The sequence below is a fragment of the Nelumbo lutea genome, chromosome 2, assembly GCF_056320005.1.
Source record: "Nelumbo lutea isolate HS-2025 chromosome 2, American lotus-T2T, whole genome shotgun sequence".
Taxonomy (NCBI): domain Eukaryota; kingdom Viridiplantae; phylum Streptophyta; class Magnoliopsida; order Proteales; family Nelumbonaceae; genus Nelumbo; species Nelumbo lutea.
Window position 1 is genome coordinate 14,784,556 of NC_142685.1, and position 17,745 is coordinate 14,802,300.

At 37.4% G+C, this 17,745-nt stretch overlaps 1 protein-coding gene, 1 long non-coding RNA gene and 1 pseudogene across 15 annotated transcripts; 1 reads left to right on the plus strand and 2 right to left on the minus strand.

Moving 5' to 3' along the window:
• Positions 1 to 462: 462 nt before the first annotated feature.
• Positions 463 to 3,412, minus strand: LOC148868744 (L-type lectin-domain containing receptor kinase IV.1-like). Its single transcript, XM_088967784.1, has one exon. It carries the CDS (start codon positions 2,930 to 2,932, stop codon positions 857 to 859), a length of 2,076 nt encoding a protein of 691 aa, XP_088823910.1. The 5' UTR covers positions 2,933 to 3,412; the 3' UTR covers positions 463 to 856.
• A 3,558-nt stretch (positions 3,413 to 6,970) lies between these two features.
• LOC148868745 (uncharacterized) lies at positions 6,971 to 17,567 on the plus strand. 13 transcript variants are annotated; one of them, XR_016107511.1, is made up of 9 exons: positions 7,002 to 7,539; positions 7,657 to 7,738; positions 7,951 to 8,023; positions 8,171 to 8,561; positions 8,676 to 8,713; positions 8,837 to 8,944; positions 9,490 to 9,574; positions 12,468 to 12,582; positions 12,682 to 12,905. It is a non-coding gene; the product is annotated as an uncharacterized LOC148868745 (long non-coding RNA). The 13 variants fall into 13 exon arrangements; XR_016107512.1 differs by having other exon boundaries at positions 7,017 to 7,539; positions 12,468 to 12,567; positions 12,651 to 12,905; XR_016107513.1 differs by lacking the exon at positions 12,682 to 12,905 and adding an exon at positions 17,448 to 17,567 and having other exon boundaries at positions 7,038 to 7,539.
• LOC148868746 (L-type lectin-domain containing receptor kinase S.4 pseudogene) lies at positions 14,018 to 16,593 on the minus strand (annotated as a pseudogene). Its single transcript, XR_016107508.1, has one exon. The product of XR_016107508.1 is annotated as an L-type lectin-domain containing receptor kinase S.4 pseudogene (transcript).
• Positions 17,568 to 17,745: the final 178 nt, after the last annotated feature.

A 17,745-nucleotide genomic window follows, 5' to 3' on the forward strand; every position in this document is an offset into this window, starting at 1 on the left:
ATAAAATATTTAATAAGGTTGATTCATCAATTAGTGGCTGGGGCCATTTTGGAGGTTTTGAAAAGTTTAAAATAAATACAAATAATATCACATTTCTACATAATTTCAATCAACAAAGAATGGGAATTGAAGTCTCTGCCCTGACCCGATTCCGTATGCAATACCAATTTAGATGGGTGATTTCTAATTTCTTTTTAAATTAACTTTTTTTTTCTTACTAAAAAAAAAAAAAACAAGAATTCTGAGATTCAGGTCCTCAATGGGAAACCCGTCTCCATCAGGAATCAGGAATCAGGGATGGAGGTTGTTGTTTCTCCTCAACAAAGATCGAGGTCAGAAAATGGGAATCGCTTAAAAATACATGAATGTAAACCCGGACTTAGATGGAAACTTTAATTGTTTATAATAAACGGAACTTAATTTCCTTCTAGCTTTCAAAATCAGTCCTCTCAAACCAGACAATTTCTAACGTTTAAAATGCAAATAGATTTCAACCTTTGTGGGCTAGAAATTCATTGCCAACCAACCACCAGTATGAAGTATGAAGATAATAATGGAGAGCATGCTTGCCTCCAATTTCTCCCTTCTACCTTTATTTTTCTAAAAGCTCTTCCTCTACCTATCTTATCTATCCATTTGGTGAATCTGGATATGCTTCGTCTCACACTAACATGACAGCACATTGCAGCGTGCACTGACATTTGGGCCATCGCTTCTCTCAGTTTTCTGGTTGAGAACGATCTCTACTGCAACAACCAGATTAATTAAACATACTGAACTAGTAAAATGTTACAGTACTAGGCTACCAATAATCCCATCGAGCAGCTGATTTAGATATATACAGATTTGTACATAATCAACGACCTGCGGAGATGAGAGACTCTGCTGCTGATGTCTGTGTTTGAGTGAACGTCTTGTCAAAAGAAGAAGAATACGACATGAAAAAGTCGTCAAAGCCTTCCCCGACGACGTGCCCAAATGCTAGACCAGTCACACGTAGACCAAGCGACGACGGGTCCGGAAGAGGAGCATCTCCGCCCAAAAACTGCACCACCTGTCGCATGCTCGGCCTAGCTGCCGGAGTAGAGTGAGAACACATTAGGCCCAGTTTCAATACCAATTCCATCTCCTCAACTACATAATCAGTCCCCAAATTTGGATCCACCGTCTCAAGAATCGTCCCTCTACTCCAAGACGAGAGCACCCAATCCACCAAAACTAAATCCTCTATCGACGTTCGTGGCTCTATTGGCCTTCTCCCACAAGCCACTTCAAGCATGAAGGCTCCGAAGGCAAACACATCTGTGGTTGGTGTAGCCTTGCTGGTTCTAGTCAGCTCCGGTGCCATGTAACCGACCGTCCCCACCACGTGGGTAGTTTGAGGATCGCTTCCATGATCATACAGCCTTGCCAATCCAAAATCTCCCAACTTTCCATTCATCTCGTTATCTAGTAACACATTACTGGACTTGACGTCTCTGTGAACAACCACCATCTCCCATTCTTCGTGCAAGTATCGTAGACCCGACGCTACCCCTTTGATGATTCGAAATCTTTGGCTCCAGTTCAGTAAGCACTTTGGTTGATTGAAGAGGAACTTGTCCAGGCTTCCATTGGGCATATAATCGTAGACCAGAAGGAGCTCTCCTTTACGCCGACAATAGCCCAATAGCTGTACCAAGTTCCGGTGTCTCATGCCACCGATGCTAACTACCTCTGCCACAAATTCTCTCATCCCCTGTCTTGACTCGTGGGAGATTCTCTTCACTGCAACTTCGATTTTAGAGGTGGGCAGTATACCTCTATAGACCCTACCAAATCCGCCGCTACCTAGAAGTTCCTTGTCTCTGAACCCCTTGGTGGCGAAGTAGAGATCCTTGTATTTGAACCTGTGAGGCCCGTACTCCATTTCCCAATCTTCAACTAATTCTGCGAACTTTCTCTTCCTTGCCACGATAAATTGGACTCCGTAGACCACGGTGGACACAAAAACTATGATAACAATCGGCAACCCAATTGTCAAAAACTTGGATTTCTCCTTTGGTCCTATTCGAGGAAGCTTGGGAAGTTGAGAGAGAGTGAGTTTTTTTGCTGGTCCTTTCAGATTAAAGCTCCATCCCAACACGTAGTGAGATGAAAGAACAGAGCCCGTTGACGATGAAAACCCAACGTACATGGGGTCTTTCATGATCCAAGAAAGATCGGTTTTGAAAGATAGGAGCGGGATATCAGGTTTATCTACGTTAAACGGAGCTAATGTCACATTAATCTTCTTTTCCTCGCCATTATATTCTATCCAAAGTTGCATAGGCTTTCCACTTATGAGGGTTAGGTTCTGACCGACACCATTAAGATCTGTATAATAGGCCGGGGCGGATACAGAAGAATTTAAACTGTTAATATCAATACCGACATGATTATCGTTGATATCAGAGAATTCTTTGCTCTGGATGGTATCGATCTCAACGGCGACAACATGGTTGTTCGAATCACCGTTGCTAGACTCATTGAAGAGGCCAATATACTGGCTTGGTAGAGCTCCCGGCAGAGCTCTTGAAGGTGCGATCACGAAAGCGATTCCGTGACCACTTAGTTCTGGGTATGGGGGAATAATTCCGAATACGAAAGTGGTAGAGAATGAGAAAACATTACCGTCATCCGATCCGGGATTCTTGAAATGGATTGGAAAAGGGTAGAAAGCATGGCCTTGCTTTTGTTTGGTTTTGTTGGTCAGCATCAACAGGCCAGTCGGTGTGATCTGCGCGATTCCGTCCAGGGTCAAGTTAACACCTTGGAAGCCATTGTAGGTAAAATCAGAATCTTCAGAGGCAGCAAAAGACAGGAGCAGAAGCAGAAACAGAGGCCGTCCAAGTTTCACATGCAACATGATCGATGCAAGCTGAGATGGGTATCTTCTAACTGGATTATTCATCAAACGAGGGATTAATTCGAGCGGCTCATACAGTACGGGGATTCTGACTCTTCGTCGAGAAGCTCAGCTTTCCAATGAACCAGGCACACCAGTCAGGGAATTCCAGTAAGTTTGAAATAAGAAGATTTTGAGAATGATTCAAAGATGGTGAGTTTACCAGAACCATGAGCAATATTTATGGTTGAAAAAGAGAGATTGGAGGATAATGATTATCTAACTAATTTATCCATAGAAGAGAAAAATCCTACTAAACAAGGAATTCATGCAACTCTTAGTATTCATGTCCGTAGAGAGAAGAATTCAAAAGAGTTGAATGAATGAATTACTGGCAGTCACTTCACTTGCAGAGTTGCAGTCCTTGAGTCTCAATCCGGTTTGTCTTTTCCGCCTGATTGAGTGATTGGTGTGATTCCAAATTGTTATTTCAACTAACTGACTAAGGGTCTAAAGCTAAGCTAAGACTCGGCTCTATACGGCGATACATTACCAACACTCGATATTTTGATACTTTTGCTGTATTGATTGACTCAAACTAATCACAGCCGAGCAGACATTCTAGAATGCAAAATTTTCCACTCCACGTGGGAACTACGAACTAGGAACTGGGCCGGGGACCAATTTACATTGGTAATCTTCTGCCACGTGTCCGTTTGCCCGAAGACTTTTCTTCACCCAAATCCCATTCCATACAAAATTCTTTTCAAGTTTCAACCTTAGGCGCGGGCTTACTGTCCAAACGGTTGGTCACAGGTGGGCATGGGCCAATTGTTGTCCTAAGGCCCACCAGTTGTGTCACTACTCACTCATCCGAGATTATTCCAAAGAAACTCAATTTAATCACTTGCACCACCGCAGAACAGTTTGCTTCATAGTTGCTAAAGAGCTCAGAAAAACAATGAGCAAACCAAATCAAACGGTTAAAATTCATCATGATCGTCCAAAATATTATATCTATTTGGGACCCATCAAAAGGTGGACTGAATAGTCATTGAAATATAATATATGAACTATGCAAACCAGACCCACTGGTCATGCCCCAACAAAAGGCAAAAAGCCCATTGAAGAAAATTCATCTACAAAAAATTGTAAAGGGCCGGATAGTTTGGTGAAGAGTTGGTGTGATGCAGTTGTCAAATGAAGTAATTTCGATAATTAAATAAGTGTTTTATTTATAACGTATGAAACAAGTGGACAAGAACACGCGACTGCCCAACTTCATAATGGTGTTGACAATAGTTGACTCGACTAGTCAACCTCTTTGTCCTGACAATTTTGGTCATGTCCGGGATGAAATATTACATTACTCCTTAGTCTTTCCCCTGATTCAAGTTTAGGAGGGAAGGCTTTTAAACTTTAATCAAAGAACAGCTAAACACACCAGTTGTCATTTACCATTTCTTTTTCAGTAGATGTGATCTGCTGAGTCCCGAGAGAGAGATTATTGATTTGTGAAAGCAAGACTAGGTGGTCGGATTTGAAAAGGTAGACGATTCAAATAGGGAAATTTCGGGGCTAGGATAAAATGGGTAGACCATTCAAATGGGAATATTGTAGAGCGTCTTAACTTGTATATTTCTGCTTTCATTTGGGACAAGAAAGGACTTAGCAACCGTATCAGTAAAATTAAAACAAAAAACACAATGTACAACCAAAAGGAAGAAACTAAGAATTATTAATTTCTTGAAATATTGACTTGACCTGATTCCATTGAATCCTACAATTAGCATGAACTCCTGCAGCCACATGGTGCTCTTATGTGTAATGTGCTACATTAAGGGCCACTTTTGGTTCGTGGGAATAAGGGTTTGGAATCGGAATTGGAATGGGTCATTCCGATTACAACTGTTTGGTTGGATAGAATTGGAATTCCATTCTCATTTCTGGTGAAATGATATTCCCCCATTTGAGGGAATGGGTCATACATTCTCCTCTTTTGGGAATAAAATCCCATTTCAACTGATTCTAATTTCTATTCCAATTTTTGTTTGAACCAAACAGACCATAGAAATAGATCATTGCAATTCTGATTTCAAAGTATTTTGTTTCTGATTTTGATTCCAACTGTGAACCTACCCTAATTGTCTTCTATTGAGATGCCTCATCTTATTAGCAAGGTTCAAAATATCATAATATATTGGCGTGTAATTTTTGAGTCCATCGTACTCTAAATGCAAAACTTATGGATGTTTCATCATTTTTTTTTTCTCAATATCTTTTGAAGAGCTACACAATGGGGGCAGCCCATCCCCAACCCATAACCCCCCCAAGTGCAAGCAGGATTCGATCCCAAGTAAGTCTCCCCTACAACCAGTAGGAGACCTTACCACCTTGATTTTATCACCTTCTAAAGTATAGTAACGGTTAAAATAGATTTGATTTCTAATGGCCAAAAAAGATAAAAGTGAGTATCATGGACTGAAAATTTACAATACCTGGATTTCCGTATTATGCTCTATGATACTTAGAATCTTATGGTTCTTAGAGGATATCTTGAAGTTGTTTAAGTGAAATAAAAGACTGGAAGTAACAAAAATTATGATATAAGAAGTGAAATAAATGATGATATACAGCTAATATTTATACTGAAAAAAACAAAAAAAAAAGGGTCAAAGAAGAAAAGAAAAATGTTATTCCTCATTGAAAGTTTATTTTTACAATTATAATGGCATCCAATTTCTGTACCAAAATATTAAAAAATATGAGTGGGAAGACTTTTAAAACCAGCCCTACCAAATTCACCTGAGCCCCTACCAAGTGGAAACATGGTTCAAAGTATTGGGTGTATCGTATTGTACCAATTTTTTTTTAATAATAAAAAGCATGCTAAAAGCTTCCCAAAAAACCAAAATAAAAAAAACTAAAAAAATAGAGTTTCAGTCATTTCTAAGTATCAATACGATTTGGCCGAAACTCATATCATATCAATACTTTGAACCTTGAGTGAAAAAACTTTGGTTATTGGGAACCAACAGCCTAGGCTGTTGGAAATGTTCTTGGCCATGACACTTTACCATGAGTGTAGGGTAAAAGAGTAATTATCCTCAATATCCTTTTGATGAAAAAGACAAGCAAGGGACTGAATGGATTGACATGTCATACCCAAAAATGTTAGCAATAGCAATTCACTAGTAAGTTATGATCTTCTCGAAATTAACAATATCGGTTGCCCAAATTGAAAAAATTTATTTAGAATAGGCTTGGATCCATTCAAAATTTGACAAATGCTCAAGCCATAGACATGTGAATTGTCATGTTAAAATAGCGGGCTTAATTTAAATGACAGCTCCAAATATTAATATGGGCCTCCATAGCAGCCCAAGTCAATGTAGACATAAGCAGCAATCCAAGGATTCAAGTATACCACGACCGATTAGGCCCATGTAATATTGTAATATAATGGGACCCATTTGCAAGACCACTAATTATTACACAATGGAATGTGTATGAAAGTTAATCCTAACTATCATCTCACTCATATAAAAATGGTTAAAAGTGTGGGTTCGATGATAGATCTAATCCTGGGCTATAAATAGCAATGCCTGGGAAAAAATGCTTTTTTTACAATCACACCTATACACTTGAAATCTCTCTCTTTCTCTATGGCATGTGCACACACACACTCAAGACCTGCAAGTAATCAAAACTCACAAGCTCCTACAACTCCAACTTCACTTCAAGTTCAAGAAAGGGCCTTCAGTTCTCTACTCCACACTTGAATTCAAACTTTCAAGGGAAATCAAACCATCAACAAAGGGCCTTCATAAAAAGCACTCTTCACAGTCAATCATGAAACGCAGAGTGAAGAAGTCTATACCAACTATATCAAGTGCAAGAAACATGCCAACAATTGTCATCTGTTATCATTTTCAACCATTAATCACAGATTGCTCATATCAATGTAATTTTTATTATATATTTTATTTTGTAATTTGTGTCCATATATATCTCATATAGATTGGGATGTTCTCTCCGTGTAAAGGAATCAACTCGTGTGAGTAGATCAATGATCGCACAAGAGAGCAACCCAACCGTGCGAGTAGATCGCATGCAAACATGCACTGTAGCTCGCATTGCATGAATAACACTCTACCTCTCTTCCTGTTTCATCACTTCCCTCACTCTCCTCCTCTATCTTTCATAGCTTTTTTTTTTTTTTCTTTTGTGGTGGTTTCTTATTTGCATGCTTGAGCAGCCTTCTCCGTTGAAGAAACCCCAAGTATAGGTCTGGGAAGAAGAAAATCTAGCAGTTCGGGTTTCTTATTTTTTCACATGCTCCACTTTTCTCTGCTCTCTTCCTTGTTTATCTTCCCACTGTCCCCTCTTTCTTTCTCCGCTTCCTCTTTCCACTCTACCTCTTTTCCTATTTCATCACTTCCCTCACTCTCCTCTTTTATCTTTTTCAGCTTTTTTTTTTTTTTTTTTTCTGTGGTTTCTTATTTGCATGCTTGAGCAGCCTTCTCCGTTGAAGAAACCCTAAGTCTAGCAATTCGGGTTTCTTATTTTTTGTTTCTTATTGTTTGTTCTAAATGAAACCCTCTTTTCCCCTGATTTTAGCTCAGTTGATAAAGTGAAGGACTGAAAATGGGTTTGTCGCTACTTTGAATCTAGTAGGTTTGGTTTTTTTATTTTATTTTATTTTGTGTTCATGATTTTCTCTATTTTTGTGCCGAGGATTTGGGTTTATGGTGCCATGAAGAGTATAACTGTTTGTTTTTTTATTGTAGGGTTTCTTCCCTTAATCTTGCTGGTTCTCTTTGTTTTCCGATTGCAGGGGTTTTTGCTGACATTATTTCCTCTATTCTAGAGGTAGAAAGGTTGATTTCCATTGTAATGGATAGTAATACTATTTGCTTTTGTATTGTAGGGGTTTGGTTGGACTTTCTTGCATAATTTGTTGCATTTGGGTTCTTAGTATTACTATTTGTTATCTCAATCTGGTTACGTTCTTTTGAAAATTTTCCTTTTCATGTTTGTTATTTTTTTTCAAAATTTCTTGACTTGAATTTTTGGTTTTGTAGCTGGTTTTTGGGTTTTATTTCTTGTACTAGCACTAGTGCCCGACGATGACCTTCTTGCTAACAAATGTCTTTGGTAACTTTTGATTTAATTTCCACTATCTTTATATTTTCTGATTTAATTTCCATTATTCTACCAAAAAAATCCCATTCACATTTTTGTTTGTTGATTTAATTTGTTATCCATTTTTTTTTTAAATGTCTCTTTTGGTTTTTATTGCAGGCTACGCTTATTGTAGAGTTGCTGGTTTCTGTTGGTGTTTCAACTTTTCTTTTGTAGTTTGTACTCCGATTTGCCAGTTGTTTAGTTTTTTCCTAGGGTTCCTACATGGTACATCTATGTTCCTTGCTTTTATTCGTTTTGGTCTATTACTAAACAGGTACAGGAGAAAGTTTTTTGACCACTATTTTCATTTGGTTCACCTCTGTTTTTTTGCATTTTGGAACGTTTGGAAATTTAAGAAAGTTTTCTATTGTATATTTATTTCACATGTCATTGCTTTAACCCTTGTTTATGCAATTTCTACATATTTAACATGTTGGGGTTTCTGTTCCTCAAGTTACCTCCATGGATCATGATTAGGTCTCTGCTTAAGAAAGGGCTTCTTCTTTCTGTATGGTTCATGTTTACCCTTAATTTGTTATCTATTTAATTATTTGTTGCTTATTTGATTCCGGTTTATTAAATTGTTTCTTGCTTGCTTGGTTATTTGATTTGTGTTTTGTAGGGTATTTTTGTTGCTTATTTGATTTGTGCTTTTGCAAGGTATTTTTATTTCTTGGCATTTATATTTGGCTTTTATTTTCTTTGATATTTCTTAGTTTTCTTTATTTCCACTACCTTTGTAATTTATGATTTAATTTAATTGGACCTATGTATTTTCATTAGGGGTTGCCAATGGATGCATTAGGTTGGTTTGTGTTGGAGATGGATGTTGAAGGCTAACCAATCCATCCACTAGCCGCCCATGTCAAATTGTCAATTGTGTGACTAATGGTATGTTAAATTAATTACGGGTTGGTGTCTTTGTGATTTAATTCCATTGCATTTCTCATATAAAGATATAGGTTTCAATTACTCCCCCCCCCATGGAATGCTTTTGTTTCTTTTAAGTGATAATTTTGCATTGCACATTTCTATATCAGTTTGTAATAATAATAATTTCACTATTTTCTTTTAAACGTTTTTAGCTCCCCTCCACAAAAGCTTATTAAAAGACAAAAGTTATAAACTTTTTAATAGTTCAATCATTTCATCATCAGTTTTGATTTTTGTTCCTTTTTCGATGTTTTGGATGATTTGTTTTTTAAAATTTTTAGTTCAATTGAATAGGGTTTTAGTTCTCATTTGTTTTGTATTCAGATGAAATCATGATTTTAGGGTTTCTCTGCTTAAATCGGGTTGGGGTGTTTATAGGGACTTCAGTGATATAGGGCCGAAACATGATTTCATCTTTTGTTGTCTCTCTGTATCTTCCTTTTTGTTAAATTTTCTGATGCTTTTGTTTGTTATTTTAATATATTTGCTTTGTGATCTTTCAGATTTAAGTTGAGGAGAAAGAGGGAACATCTCCATCTTTGGGCTTAGAGGCAAGTTCGTGGTTGGTGTGCTGAAGTCTTGCATAAGGTAAGAAAGTTGTATCAGTTTTCTTGATAAATAAATTTATGCAATGCACATGAGTAGCTTGCTAATTAGGCAACGAAGTTATATATGTAAACATGGCAGACATTATTTCCATTTTCTTAAGAATGAAAAATATAATTGGAGCTATACATTTCTTACGGAATTCTGAGTTCTTAGGTGTTTTTATTTCATACTTTGACAACTAACAGACCCACAAACTGTGTTCTACCTCATTTCTTTGTATCTGTCTTTATTTTCATGCTTTGAGACCTAAAAGACCCAGAAATTGTGTTTTAACTTTTTATTTTATGCTTTGCAAACTTACAGACCCAGAAATTGTAACATGAATCAATAGTGCATGGCTATTGGTACCCATGTTTCATGTTGGTAATCGATAAGATTGGAGATAGGGAAGTTAAGGCCAAATGGTACTCATTGGAAATTTCCTAGCTGCCTTCTTTTCTTTTCTACCTTTTTTTTTTCTTTTTTTTTATTGGAATGGTGGTGGTGTGCAGTGACTCTATGCTATAGTTGATTTTAAGAGATCCTATGGGATAGATGTGGGAGTCCTTGAATGCCTAAGTTCTAAATATATTTCAAGATGATACCTTTATTAGTGTAAGGTATTATGCATTGGGAGATGTGGAATATCCTTGGGGAGATGCCACTGAAAGCAATTGTGTCCTGGAGACATTATGCATATTCATACTTTTAAGTGCCAGTATAGATGTCAAAGGGTCTCATATATGCAGTCTTTGTGGTTTTATCTAAGTTATGGCTTTCTTTCAATGGAAGCACTTTTTTTATTTTTTCCCTATCTTTCTTGCTTTTCTTTTTTTGCTTGCACAACAAAGCTTGTATATTTTATTATCTTGTTGCATTTGATAGTTGTCTAAATCCTGGATATTTAGATTAAAAATTTAATACCGACATGTACATTTATTTGCCTATTAAGAAGTCTGTACCAAAAATTCCACTTGGCAGTTCCAATAATTTTTCATGTTTGGGACTTAACTATATTTCACGTTGTGCCATATATGTGAATCTAGAGATCTATTAATCTGATTGAAACTAATTCACAAATATGGCATAGTGCAAATGAAAATGCAAGACATTTAACATCTCACTTGTTAATTGAGGTGATGCAAGTAGGATATACAAATACATTGAGAGTTTCACACTACTTGATTATCAAGTGCTTGAAGCACTTTGATATTCTGCATCTGTTTGCTTTCACTCTGAATTTGAATTTGTTTTATATTTTGTGCTTAAGGCTCAGTTTGTTTGCAGTGCAAATTCCATTTGCACTGGTGTAAATGCATGGGTGTGCAAATAGGCTGTGTGTAAAATTTGGTTTACTTTTTTGCTTCAGATTTTAATTTTTATTATTTGTTTGTGAGAAACAAATAGGAATTAAAATGAAGTGTTCCCTGCTTTATATAAAAGATAATGGAAGATGGGATGAGAATTTTTTGTTTGGGTGTTGTAGGAAGCTAGATGATTTTGTCCCCATTTTATATGGAGAGAATAGAGGTATGACGATGATGGTGCAAATTTTGTATCAATATTTGGAATTGAGATGCAAAATTTTCACTGCCAGTGAGAATTGTCCAAAAAAAAAAAAGAACATTGCAGTGAGTGCATATGAGCAAAGTACAAATTTTGTACCAGTAGGTGTAACAAATCATAGTTACAAATAAACAAATGCAAAACCTAATTGGATTCAAAATTTGTATTCGGTTTAGATTTGCACTACAAACAAATAGAGCCTAATTTTTTTTTGCTTAGAGCTAATGTCTTTCAAAACTTATAATTTCTTTTAAAATTCAGGTTTATGCATTTTTAAAACTTGCACCTTAATTTTCTTGTATCTTTCACTTTAAAATTAAAAGCACTATACCATACATACTTAAACAATGATTAAAATTTGTATATGGGATATCTTCTCTTTCACTTTTTAATTTTATTTTATGTTGCTGATACTATACCATACTAAATTATTTTTTTAATTAAGATGTTGATCCTAGGATTGTTTATGCCCACAAAGCATGAGATGGGAGACAGTTCAACAATCCAATAAAATTTTATTTATTCATTTATTTATTTTATTCAATTTAATAAAATGTTATCTAAACATTTATTTATTTTTTTAATAAAATTAAATACATTATTTATTTTTATTTACACCTTTTATATTTTATTTTTAAAGTATTTATTTAGTTAGGCATAATTTACTAACAAACTATTATTACTAGCAAAAAGGAAACTAAATTAGGGTTATCAATGGGTTGGGTCGACCTAATGGACCCAAACCGACCGAACCAATTATAACAGTTCTGGTTCTGTGGTTTTGTCTCGATTAATGATTTGGTTGGTTTCGGTTCTTGCCTATCCAGAACCAATTCAAACCCGAAACCAATTATTCCTGCAATCACTGCCTTCGTTTTTGGAATCGTGTACTCTATTCCAATTGGATCTTCTATTGTTGATTGAATTTAACAGTACTATAATTGAATCAGTTAAACTAGTGTATTTACCTTTTCTCCCAATACTATGTCATTGTAGTTTCCTTTGGCAAATGAGCTTTGCTGTATTTAATTTTAATATGTGACCATTTAAAAACAGCACTCAAATAAATCCAGTTCTTTAGCGTGTGTTGACATCTCCAGCAATAAATAAATTCAACTGCTTGATATGTTATTTGACTCCTTGTAATGGTTGATTTTATCAACTTCTCCCACTGGTGAAGAGTATGGGTTCACTTTTCCTCTTTGGTGATATTTTAGTATTCTCAGGCTCTTAGCATGCAGATCCATAAAGGAACTGAAAACATTTTAAACATTTGTGTTTATTTGTTTCTACTTCAACATCTATAACATGTTTTCTTTATTTCTAGTATTGGAGGCAAACCCATGGAGAGGAGCTTCAAAGCCCATATATGTGTTGACCCATAGGGAAAACCAGTTATGCACAATGAAAACAAGAAGAAGCCGCAGGTCTCATTTGGTTTTGTGAGTTGTGTTTACCTGAACAAATCCTATCTTATTCACAGCTGATGTTTTCATATTCTATAGTGAAGTTGAAAGAGAGATTGGGCTCTTGTTTTCCAGAGGAGGAAAATGGAGATCTGAAATAGGAAATAAGACTAAGCAATCAAGAACTGGTACAAGGTTTCAAATGCTTGTGGAGGATATCCGGGAGGGAGTGCTTGCAAGTGATTTTATTTTCTCTTTTACTTTTCGAGATATATTAACAAATTGACATCTGATTGAGGAGCACTATTTGTGTTGAAGAATGGTATTAACCGTCTTTTCTCTGTCTATTTCATATCAAATGGGGATCCATAAGGCTCTGCCATTCAATGAATGGCATCTGAGGGAATATGTTAGCTAAAAATGTAAAAATTAAAATGCTGTTCCAATCTGATGATTGTTCTTATGAAACCCTGTGACCAGTGGCTCTTGCCTCCATGCATTCCAAAGAGGATGTTGAGAATATGTTACTCTAGATGGAGTAGCTTTATGCCTTTACCTTAGAGAAATAAAGCTCAGGTTCAAGAACCTTCAAATTCAGATATGAATTCCAAAAGCCAAAATCATCCTTTTTTTACCGAGTCAATAAATCATCTTGCTTTCATTCCTAAACCTTCCTCGGTTCTCTAGTTTCTTAGTGATCACCTACTGTATCAGGAAAGTACAATTAAAAAAAACTATAGTAGCAGGAAACCTTCTGTTTTCAGATACCAATCATATATCAAAATCATGAGTTTGAATTTCCTTTACTTGTTACATTAATCAATCACAATATAATGATGCTTGATCGCATAGAGTTGTGAAGCCGGGCCCCATGGCTTTTTAGGGCCCTTTGGCTGGATGACCCGGGTTCGATAGTTTAGTTCTTTGTTTAACTTACCAAAAAAAGAGTTTTGTTCTTTGTTTTATTTACAAAAAAAAAAAAATAGTATCTAATGATCGAAAACAGCCCCACTTTACTGCGCCTCTGTTGAGTGTCGAGTCATCAGTGGTGTGTCGTTTTTTGCTTTTCATTCGTTTTAAACTCCATAGATCTAATACAGATAGAGAGTGTTGTTTTTGTTTCTTTATGTTGAATTGTTGGTCATGCATCAGTGATTTGTACCCACTTTTACTCGGTGATACTCTGTCTTCTTTGACTGTTCTGATATTAATGGTGAAGCCCACTATAAGATTAAGTGTGAAAGACCATTTTTAGTCTGTGTTCATGAACAGCAATTACCAATATCTCAAACCAAACGCTCAAATCTGTTTTCACTTTCACTACTCAGAGTTTGGTTTTATATTAAAATAATCTCCCTCTTGAAAACAATTTCCGCCGGCTTCAATTCCAATTTCTCACACAAATTCAATTGAAAAAGGAAGAAGTTAATCTTTTAAAACAACTTCAATCAACAAATGAACAATAAAGAAATCAACAATAACAACCAAAACCATCCATGTTTCAGCTTTTTGATTTACATACCGTTAGTTAAACTCATTTAGAATCAAACACACACAAAAAATAAAAAAGATATAATGCCGCAAGAGATTACTAAAAAAAAAAAAAACAAACAACCAAAATAAATAAATCGATAAAATGATCTCACTCGTTATCGAAACAATCTCTGCCAGAAAGAAGAGATGGAAGTGGCGTCGAGGGTGGAATTTCCGCTTATCTTCATCTCCCATTAAAGACTACGAACTCACCTTCTCAGACGAAGATGGGTAAGAATGAATAAAATCATCAAACCCCACTTCGTTCTTCTCCGCTTGGTTGTCCCCTGGCGCGCTCAACTCTTCCGGCAACTTGACTTCCCCTTCCAAAGTTGTGGCCTTCCCTGTACGGGTTAGCTCCGGCGCTAGGTATCCCAGTGTGCCCACCACCCGTGTCGTGGTTGGGTTCGATCCATGTTCGTGCAGCCTAGCGAGTCCGAAATCTCCAAGTCGACCGTTTAATTCGCCATCCAACAACACGTTGCTCGCTTTAACATCTCTATGAATTACCACCTGTTCCCATTCTTCGTGCAAGTACAACAAACCTGAAGCTACGCCTTTGAGAACCTTGAATCTCTGCTCCCAGCTGAGAATCGATTTGGGTCTGTCGAAGAGGAATCTATCCAAGCTCCCATTGGGCATGAAGTCGTAGACGAGGAGGAGATCCCCTCGTCTGCGACACCATCCTTGTAATTGGACGAGGTTTTTGTGTCGAAGACGACCAATGCTCGAGATCTCAGAGACGAATTCCCGTAATCCTTGTCTTGATTCATTCGAGATTCGTTTAACTGCGACTTGGGTTTTCGAATTTGGTAATATTCCCTTGTAAACTTTACCGAAACCACCAAACCCAAGCAGTTCCTTGTCCCTAAAACCCTTGGTTGCGAGCTTGAGTTCCTTGTAGGAGAACCGATGTGGGCCTACAGAGAATTCCCATTCCTCGATTCCGTCTGCGTTCCTGATCTTCCAGATGAGATACACTGCAATGGAGATTGCTGCAATCATGACAAGAGTTGCTGAGACGGACACGCCTATCGTCATGGCCGTGTTTTTCTTTTTTGGACCGGGGAGCGAAGGAAGGGAAGAGAGGTCGAGGGATGGAGCAGCTCCGTTCATCTTAAAGCTCCATCCGAAGACGTAATGGGAACTGGCTAGCAGACCCGTGGAGGCGGAGAAGCCCACAAACATGGTGTCGCGGAGGATAGGGGATAGATCCAAATTGGAAGAGAGTATTGGGCTACTGGGTTTTGAAGAAGAAGAAGGCGAAAGCGTTACATTGAGAAGATGATTCACCGAATCATAATCTATCCACGCCTGAATCGTCTTGCCACTTTTGAGATTAAGGTTTTCCTTTGTTGAGATATTGGTGTAATAAGCGGCGGTAATAGAGGCATTTGACCTCAAGTCATTGATGTCGATCCCAATATGATTGTCGTTGACGTCCTCAAACTCAAAGTCCTGAACTGTGTCGAATTCCACAGCGAAAACATGGTTGGAGAAGTTTCCGACGTCAGTAGCATTGAGCAGGCCGAGATACTGGCTCGGAAGTGCTCCTTTGAGCTCTTTCGTCGGAGCAATTGTGAAAGCGAGGCCATGCCCACCAAGCTTTGGATACTCGGGAACTATGGCAAATGCGAAAGAAGTAGAGAAAGAGAAAGCTGTGCCGTCGGTGGAGTTTTTGAATCGGAGAGGAGACGGGTAGAAGGCGTGACCCACTAAACGACTCGTCTGGTTGGTTAATTGAAGAATCCCGCCGTTCTGGATCCGAGCAACTCCGTTCAAGCTTATGTTGGTGCCAACTCCACCGAATCCACCATAGAAGATCTCATCGAACTGGGAGAAAACCGGGTTCCACAAGAAGAAAATAAAAAGCCAGAGACACGCAAGATGCATCGCCATTTAAATTAGAAAAACCTTGGAAGTTGAGATTTAGGGGTTATCGGCGCGACAAAGTGAAGAAGATGTGTGGGCTATGCACATAGAAAGAAATTTAGAGGAAGAGCAACAGATCATGACTGAAGAAAGTGGTTTTCTTTGGTTGAAACATCAAGGCAAAAGACAAAAACAGAAGCAAACATGTCATAGGACTAAGGGAGGGTGCTGTGATTGAGACTTGGCGCCTCACACGCACATCCTATCATGGATGCACCGGGAACATTTTCCGTACTTATTGGTTATCATTCACGGGAGATGGAGATGTTCCCAATCTATGGTGGATGTATCTGTGTGAGGCGCTCATGTGTGATTCAGGCACATGCTCTTGCAGTTGGATGATGACTGACTTGATCTGAACTACTTCAATTCCAATTATCATCAAATTAATCATACTCACTGGAAAAACATGGGGTGAAGCTGGAAATGAAGGTCGAATACGTAACAGGGCCGGACTATATATTATATACTATTAAAGTTAATAAAAAACAAGAAAAGAGCTTTATCATAAATAAATAAAGTAGGGATAGGTACAATGCAAATTTTTTATTTTTACTGTAGAGTAATAAATATTCAAAATGTCAAAAACGGTGCACTATACACCACAAGCCGCACATCAATTCCAAAGGAGCAGAATGACACCCATCCCAACAGTATTTTAGGCCTAAATATTCTGACCTTAGACTGAACTGTCATTCTCCCAACTAAATTCTGATTTTATTTTATTTTTCTTTGCTTTTGCTATGTCAAGGGTAATTTAAGAATTTGACCGTGATGTATAAGGATCGGTGTAAGGCGAACTGAAAGATGGGTCACAAAAAACACTTGGAAAAGGAAACACAAGTACTACGATCAAAGGGTTATTAGTTATTACTTACAATTAGTAGTAGCAACCCGACTTGGGCGCAGCAGAACACATGGGGCTTTTTTGGTAGAACAACACATTACACATGGGGCTTGAAGTTGAAAGGAACACTGGTCCCAATACTACTCCACTTACATGATAGATTGATCACGTGATGTGTCAAGAATCAAGATGTGGGCCTGATGAGTAAACCCTTCCCCAACCCAATTACAATAGCTCTTTTCATTCCGTATGTTTTGGTTATTAACTTATTTTTACGTTTATTGAATAAACAGTGTCACATACAAATGCTTATCACTAAATGCTTTATTAATTGCATTTGTATCTATCAATGTTTATAAAAGCAAACCACCGTTTATATGCATTTTTAGGCTTTATTTTAAAGTTTTTTTAAAATGGGTAGGTGTTTAATGGAATTTTGCTGATGTAGTGCCTAATGGTATCTGTGTCATAAATGAATATTTAAATGGTGGCCTGTTGGTTGATATCATGATATGGGCTGATGGGTATGAACCACAGCGATGATATATGATTCTAAGGTATTCTGGTGTTTTTTTTTTGTTTTTTACAGCTGCAAGGACCAACCAAAGGAGATAGAAGACAACTCCTCCTGCACCTCAGTCCACAAGGGTCATGGCCAGGGATGGACACCATACGATACAGCACATACCACCTCATTAGTGCAGAACAGGGATAAGTTCGAAATTCATGGATGGATTCGGACTATACTTTCCCGTGTTTGATTGTGAGAATTCTGCAGCATCAAGACAGAATCAATAGTCTATACAAATGCATTGGAATTCTTCATACTGTATTTTATTTTGCAATAAAGACCCTTGTACTTTGGCCGTGGGACAAACACCCTTTTC